The following is an 8,579-nucleotide window of genomic DNA, read 5'->3' on the forward strand; positions in this document are numbered from 1 at the left end:
ATGCTATGATAATTTTTTCGAAATATTTGCTAATTTTTGAGATGAGAATTCACAAAATTTTAATTAAAAAAAATTTAGCTCGGGCATGTAACAGGAAGTACCATAAAAGTCTTTACACCTAGGAATCTGCTATAAATTAATATTTATATACCTACTATACATTATTTTCAGTGAGTTCCTTGAAGTGGTGACTCTTACCCGATTAATAACAATACTTAGAGATCCACGTCTTTAGCAAAACGCCAAATACCTGACGGCGATATACCCTTTCCCCAAATAACACAACCTTTGGGTCTGCAAAATTCCAGTAAAAGCACGAAGAGTATAGTAAAACATCTATAGTTATATATACATATATTTATTATAGTTTATAAGAATGGTCATTTTTTAAATTAATATTCTTTTATACTTTTATATATTTTACAGTTTTACTAAATACATTCGTATGTTCATATTATCAATTGGAATTTTCTATTTAAAAATGAAAATGCTTAATAATAATATAGATATTATAATATTTATCGCAGATTAGAAATAAAATATTTACATTATAATCAAAATTTAAAATACATGTAGACATTTGGTTTTCTTCTATATTTATGGTTTATCTTTATTAATTTCTAAATCACAATCTTATACTATTTTTTTTATATTCATTCAATGTAAAAAGCAAGATAAATTAGATCGTATCAAGCAAAATACAATGGCCCATATTTATACAAATTTTTATTATACACTGTTTGAAAGTGAAATAATTTACTCGATTGACACTACTAGCAAATATTTCCAATTTCATATTTTTAAGTACAGCACGTCAACCCTGAAAAATTATTTAAACATATTTTTTATTATATTATATAAATTAATTAGTCTCAATTATTTGAAAGAGCAACTTTTCGCAAGAAATCTTACAATTTTATTCTTTCGCTAGAAATCTTACAATTTTATTAACAATAACAATTTAAGTGACAATCAAATCAATTCGTTTAAGTAAATATCGAGAAAAAGTAATATTTAGGAAGACTTCTAAAATTGACAAGAAGACATTTTCATAAAAAATAATAAATCTCATAGATGAATATTTAAAAAATAATTAGAATGTAGTATCTTTTTAGTGCTTTGTATATACTTAAAATATGCACAATAGACATACATATATATGTACATAATTCTCCGTAAATAAAATTAAATAAAAATTATACATACATATTAATTTGAACAAAAAGTAGTTTATAACAAAGCTATTTTTTTATTATTAGTACTATTTGTGTCGAGTATCAAAAACATTAATATTGTATGAACGTTTCACCATATTATTAGCACCAATATCTGTACAAACACACACGAGAATATACACATAAAATATATTTTAGTATACAAGTATATAAATATGTATATATTTATATTACTATTATAATTTATTTGAGGTATGCATATATATTTTAGTTGTTTTTTAAGGATACTGGGGATTGTATGGCGATTGTTTGGCATAAACACCAGTAGCTTCAGCATACGAAGGTGGATTCTGTTGAGCCATTGCTGTAATTAAAAAAAGATTTAATGTTTAATAAATTATAAAGGTAAAAATAGATTATTATGATTGGATGAATTTTACTAGTAGTGCAATTATTGTCATTTAATTGTAATTTAATTCCACTGAAATTTTGTTTTGTTAAAAAATTCTACCAATATAAGATTTGTAAATACGACATATTATGATAATAAAATTGTAAACCTGAGACAGGTACTGGCTGAGGATAAGGTGGATTGACTTGTCCTGGCATAAGACCTAAATGCATTAAAATAATAGTTGAATTATTATTTATTAGTAAGTCTTAGTAAATCATTTTTATACCTGGCTGAGGATTCGTCGGATAAGGATAACCGATTATACCAATGTTCAATGGACCACCTTGAGCAGGCACTGGCATCACATTCTGTTGGATTGGATACGGAACTGGATACGGTACTACATTAGGCACTGTGTTTGACGCCGGCACAGTGGTAACCACAGTGGCTGCTATGAGAATAATATTCTATGTATACTGTTATACTATGTATGCGTTATATACAATTATGTGGGCTTACTTGTGTATGCTAATGAGGGTTTTCTCATTCTACAACATGCACCGCATAACGATGAAATAATTACTATGGCGAGTATTAAGATAATCAACGGGAAGAGGTCCATATTACTACTTAAATCTGAAATTTAAAAGTAATAGATGAATTATTTACTACTGATTATAAATTAGTTAAAAATTCAATATAAACAAAAGCATCTGTCTAATTGTCAAAGCTATGATTCATACATTAATCATTGGAGCAAAGTTGATCTGGTCAAATTCTTGGACTATAATATTTCAATTTTAATATACATATTGCGCAATACATCGTTACTCAAATTAAACAAATATTATTGTCAAATTATTAAAAATAAATAAATTATGGGGATCGAAAAAAATAAAAAAAAAATTATTTACTTTGAAAAGTCGTATTCTCTTGCTAAATATTTTTTTTATGTCAATGTATCACTATTTTAAAGCGGGAGGCTCTTGCCTCACACGCTCGATGACAGCAGTGAGGATTCTTAGAACTGTGCTGCCAGATGTAAATATTTAAAGAATGATTCACAATGATGTTGGCAGCATTGCGTAAACATTACTTTTTTTTAATCAATCATTTTATTTTTGTCACACGGTTAGTACAAACATACTTTTTGGCAAAATATTACTATTTTTGTTGTCAGTTATACGCCGTATTTTACAAATAATTCATTATATATTACTTTTTTTCCTGTAGTAAATTATCGACGCTGTCTATTTTCTATAAGAGATTATTCCACACTACTAAGCTACAAATCAAGTTAAAATCTTTTAGTTGCTTTATATTTTTTTGCTCCTGAGTTTTTCTCATATTATTCCACACAATTTCCTATTATTATTATTCCTTATATTTTACAATTTGTACAAGGTCTTCTAGAACCTTAAAGATCTCTGGAAATTATTTGTATACTGTACAGTGGCGTAGCTATGGGGGGGGCGCAGGGGGCACTTGCTTGGGGGTGGCATATTCGCGATGGAATCGTCTAGTGTGGTTCTTAACCCTGAATAAACTAAAATTTATGTAAATCTACGAATACCAAGAGCTTAACAATAAGCAATTTATTATTTTAAAAAATTCTGATTTTATGACTCTGCAAAAAATGTATAGGGGGGGGGGGCGGCAATTTTAAGGATTGCCCCGGGCGGCACATACCCTAGCTACGCCACTGATACTGTATATACAGCTTGTTTTTGTGCATAGTATTGCATAATTTCAACATGAGATTTTATTCTAAAAAAGTAATCTATTTCATATAAAATCTGCCAATTATTAAAAAAGTCACGGTGATTACTTTTCTACCTTTAACTGTAGAAAGCTTATCGATGATGATATCAAAATGTAATTGCTGTGCTAGATAATTTTCTATAAATATAATCAAGGGACTTTGCAAATTATCTTCTTCAAGACTGTTTCTTCGGCAGATACACTATACATATATATTGCCGTTAAAATAACATATTTTGTTATTTTAACAGCAATATATACAAATGAAACACAATGAAATAATATAGAAAATTAATTGTATTTAATTTCCACATATTTCAGTTTCTTCTATTCGTCTTGAAATCATGCGAGGCAATGAACTTATAACATTAATTAATTGTTTCTATATTACATACAATTAAACTCTTTTTTGATCGTAAATGATTTAGTAATAAAACTTTCTTGTTGATTCATAGGAAAATAATTTATGTAAGGATACACGTAAGGAACAATAAAAATACTTTGAATGAATTGAAATGCATTTTATTACATAAAACACATGTTATATGTATTGTATCAGAAGTACAAAAAGAGTATAAAAAGTAATGTAAATAACTTTCTATATTAAATTTAACTTATTATGAATTAAAAACATGTTATTTAGAATAGATAATTAAATTTAAAAAATATTAATCCAAATGTATAAATATATTGACTACAACATTATTTAGAGATTTATGTTAGAGTATATTTTTATTTTATTTTATAAAATCAGACATTGTTTTTATTTATGTATAGATCTATAATCAATATAATAGTTAATTATTTTTTCATACATTTATAATTATGAAAAAATAATTATATATATATATATATATAAAAATAAATGAACAAAAAGCGGTATTAATAAAATTCGGATTTCGGGTTTCACACTGATATGTGTTTATTAGATAAACACACATTCCATTCCCTTGCCTGACGTTTTGACGTCGATCCTACTATTTCTGATACAGATTTTCTGTCTGCATCGCTTACAACTTTATCTTGTTTCAATTTTTTTATTTAAAAAATGAAAAAAGTAAGAAACAGACGTAAGATTGAGTCGAAAGTAATGCAGCTCCAAAATTTGAATCAGTGGATTAATATATTTTCTGTGGCAGCGCATGACTTGACTTTGGTGGAGCTATAGTTAAAACATTGTGCTTAGTTAATCCAAAATGGATGCAAACATAAAATAACCATTAATTATAGGCCAAGTACAAGAGTAATGAACACAATAGAATAAGTTCCGACTAAAACTGAAAAAATTACACACTTGTTAAACTAAAACAAGCAATTGGCCTCTCTCTCTTTCTTTAATTGTACTATAGCTGGAATATATTACAAGCAAAATCAAAATTGCATTAAGCTATTCGTTAATTTTAAGTGTTTGGATAAAGGGCAAAGATGCACTCGATCGACCAATACAAGTTGCGCATTAAAATTTCAATTAAGTATGTTTCAAGTAAATACAATAAATAATTTAGAAACAAAAAAAAAAAGATAGATTATTTACAAAACATAATGTACATACAATATTAAATCGACACACTGCCACTAATAAATATGTATAAAACATATTATAACTAGTATAATATAATGCACTTGTTGAGTAGGTATATAATTTATGAATAACTGTAATCCTATATCATTAACATTTTTCGGTTTTATATTAATTAGTGCACAATAAATATGCATAAAAATATTTAACATGATCTAATATGAAACTATTATTATCGAGTTTATTTAATTAAATATATATTTTATCACAGTGGTAAACCAAGCCACAGTTTTGTTTTATACATCAGTTTAATAAACAATAGTATATTATATTTAAATCAAGTAAAGACAAGTATCAATTTTAAGTAATAATAAAACTATCGAATGGAGGAATATTAAAATGCTGTAGTAACATATTTTGCATTAAATCATCATGGCACATTGAAGTAACTCAATCTAAATTGTTATAATGTAAGTAACACAAATGTAATTTAGTTATTTCATCAATAATAAAACGTATAGCTTTCATTAACATATTTTAAGGTAGAGCTGGTTGGAAGTATATCATTTCAATCAAAATTTATTTACATCATTCACAAGACAATCACGGGGAAGCATTGTGATTTTGTATACAAACAATGGTTAATAATAAGATAACAATACTAGATATATCTAAAAATTAATATCTCTTTACATATAATTTACGAGAGGTACAACTATGATTCACAAAACACAACATTGACGTAAAGGCGCAGTAGAAGCTATAAATTTTAAGTACTGCATTTGATTGTCTAGTCTTGTACAGAGAAAAACAAAAAATATTATCTAACGTTATTATGTTACTCTAAACAAAATGTGTATCATCATTTCAATTACCTTAAAACCTTGCAATCGAGCAAATGTGTTTTACAAAATCATTATATTATCAATACTCTTATACTCATCCAAAATATGGACAAAATACAAAAAGTATTTGAAAATAATGCAGATGAAACAGTAGGATCCAAAACTGTTGATAGGTTTACACATTCCATAAAAATGACAATAAACTGGAGGTAGCCACATTAAGTTGATACAGCCAGTTAAATATAATATATGTATACGTCACATGAATATTAACATCAAAAATATAATGTATATAAACTTACACATTATTTTTTTATTACTATTATAAACATTTGAGATAGATAAAAATCACTGTTGGAAATGTGGGTTGTACGCTGCTTGCCTATAAGCACCGGAAGTTGCTTCTTGGTATGTTGGTAAATTTTGATTTGTCATTGCTGTAATATAAAAAAATGTTATATGAACGGTTAATGCTAAATAAATTTACACTAAAAGAAAGTCCAATTCAAATTATTTTTAGCAATGTAAGAATTCAATGCTATGTTGCTGTTATAATGGCCATGTTATTTGTTTTATAAAAGTTAAGCTTTTGAGTTATCTATTCAAATCAGTGCTTTTATACATAGCAAACATTAGACCCAAATATATTTTTACAAGCAAATCAATGTCTGTTATCTATTTCTTTTGTATCGTTAATGTCATGATGGTTATAGTAAAAGGTGGATTATTTAGTTTTTTTTTTTGCTAAATGGCCTTAGCTCAACAAAAAAGAAAATGAGTTATTAAACCACGTTATAATAACATCTATTGAGTACCTAATAGAATGTGGCAACTGAACAAAGGTGCTTTATCACATTAAAACTTAATCATTTGTTAAATAATATTTTTTGTGACCTTTGAGGCAAGCCTCGAAAAATACCTAACGATTGTTACTTGACATCCTTTGTCATTATGGGAAAGCGACCACAACGGTATCGCTTATAAAGTGTCACCCAAATAAATGAAATGTCAATTAATAAAGATTATTTGTAAATCATTTTTATACCTGGTTGAGGATTCGTTGGATACGGACAGTTGACAACATCGATGTTATATCCACCACCTTGAGGGGGTGTAGGCATCACATTCTGTTGGATTGGATATGGTAGTGAATTTGGCGTTGAGTTTGATACCGTTACAGTGGTCACTGGTACACTATTCACCACAGTTGTTCCTATTGAAAATAATATTAGTCGTAATCTTACATACACATATAGTAGTTGTGATTAATTATGATTACTTACTTGTGTATGTTAGTGGAGTATTTCCACAACAATAGATTTTGCATAACGTTATTATAACTATTACAGCTATTAATAAGAAACACCACCAGTAAGAGGTCATATTGAGACTAGTTAACTAAAAATATAATATGAGATTAATTATTTACAAGTAAATATTAATTTAATATTAAAGTCGTTTTCCTGAAATATACGTCTAAAGGTTACTTGATGTTAAGTAATAATATATGATTTTTAAATTTTAAAAGCAATAAAAATACTAAAATGATTATAATATATATATATATATATATATATATATATATATATATATATATATATATATATATATATATATATATATATATATATATATATATATATATATATATATATATATATATTTATCTGATTATTGGATTCACATTTATCAATTACATAAAGTCAATAATAGTTGGGACTACAGTTATAGAAATATCGTTAATCTACAGAATTATACATACATTGTTTCATTTTATTCATATAATGATTATTATAATTTTATAGTTATTAATAAAATGGAAGATAACAATCGTAAAATAGATTTATAATTCATTTTCAAGAATTAAAAATTGATACAAGATAAATAAAATTAAACATCTGTTACTTTCAGATAAATTTATAATCTAATTATACAATTTTATAACTATTGATTATACTTAAGACGTTGCAGTAATAAGGGCTAATATTTTATGCCACAATGGTATAAGAATTAGATTTGAGTAAAATATTTGACGATGGTGGAACGAGTTGTATTGGTTAGTGACGAATTATTATTATATAAATAAATATTGCAAATAAGTATAGCACTTTCAAAAGTAGTATTGTATCTTTAAAAATAGTTTTCTTACGGCAAAAAAGCGGGAAGATATTGTCTCACGTCCTCGATGACAGCTATAAAGTTTCTAAGAAATGTGTTGCCAGATTTAAATATTTAGTGAATGATTTAAATAATATTGGCAGCATTGTGTAAACATTATATGATAACTAAAAAAATGTGTTATTAATTATTGTCAAGCATTTTTAAGCAATTTAAAAATATAAGTTAAAACAAATCTATAATAAAAAAATTTCATTACAAATTATAGTTTATAAATAAAATCAAGTACAGCTGTTTGGATAGCAGCCTCTATCCAGACAGCTGTACTTGATTGCTGATGATGTGATGTTTTCTGTTTGTACACTTAGAAACAAATTAGTACATGCAGAACACTGATATAGAAAAAATATTTTGTCATAAAATAGCCCCAAAATTATAAAAGATGAGTTTCAGTTTCAGAACTTTTTTTTTAAAATCCCACACAGATTCAAGTATATCCTCGGATTATTTTGTGGGGGGTCTAGTTATGTATATATATATATATATATATATATATATATATATATATATATATATATATATATATATATATATATATATATATATATATATATATATATATATATATATATATATATATATATATATATATATATATATATATATATATATATATATATATATATATATATATAGGTTTTATTATGGACAAAACTTAGCGGCACTCTGGTAACACTGACGTGACGGTGGCACATTCTCTTGGCGGA

General features: G+C 26.1%; 1 protein-coding gene and 1 long non-coding RNA gene across 3 annotated transcripts; both read right to left on the reverse strand.

Moving 5' to 3' along the window:
• Positions 1–495: 495 nt before the first annotated feature.
• On the reverse strand, positions 496–2,620 carry LOC148235827 (uncharacterized). 2 transcript variants are annotated; one of them, XM_088184313.1, is made up of 5 exons: positions 2,484–2,620; positions 2,089–2,205; positions 1,856–2,017; positions 1,736–1,789; positions 496–1,539 (listed from the first exon to the last, which is right to left on the reverse strand). In XM_088184313.1, exons 2-5 carry the CDS (start codon positions 2,189–2,191, stop codon positions 1,454–1,456), a joined length of 405 nt encoding a protein of 134 aa, XP_088040439.1. In that variant the 5' UTR covers positions 2,192–2,205; positions 2,484–2,620; the 3' UTR covers positions 496–1,453. The 2 variants fall into 2 exon arrangements, with proteins under 2 accessions (XP_088040439.1, XP_088040438.1); XM_088184312.1 differs by having other exon boundaries at positions 1,856–2,020.
• Positions 2,621–5,086: 2,466 nt separating this feature from the next.
• On the reverse strand, positions 5,087–7,928 carry LOC148235828 (uncharacterized). The gene is made up of 4 exons (XR_015809298.1): positions 7,844–7,928; positions 6,978–7,092; positions 6,740–6,907; positions 5,087–6,131 (listed from the first exon to the last, which is right to left on the reverse strand). It is a non-coding gene; the product is annotated as an uncharacterized LOC148235828 (long non-coding RNA).
• Between the last annotated feature and the right edge of the window lie 651 nt (positions 7,929–8,579).

This window comes from Plectrocnemia conspersa, unplaced genomic scaffold (genome assembly GCF_051122295.1).
Source record: "Plectrocnemia conspersa isolate PC_06_02 unplaced genomic scaffold, ASM5112229v1 ptg000004l, whole genome shotgun sequence".
NCBI classification, from domain to species: domain Eukaryota; kingdom Metazoa; phylum Arthropoda; class Insecta; order Trichoptera; family Polycentropodidae; genus Plectrocnemia; species Plectrocnemia conspersa.

Bases quoted from the DNA above. Each gene is read 5' to 3' on its own strand.
- LOC148235827 (XM_088184312.1), bottom strand. From the start codon at position 2,191: ATGGACCTCTTCCCGTTGATTATCTTAATACTCGCCATAGTAATTATT. The intron at 2,021-2,088 runs GTAAGCCCACAT...TTATTCTCATAG, and splicing joins ACCCTCATTAGCATACACAA to CAGCCACTGTGGTTACCACT. The intron at 1,540-1,735 runs GTTTACAATTTT...TTTTAATTACAG, and splicing joins TCAGCCAGTACCTGTCTCAG to CAATGGCTCAACAGAATCCA.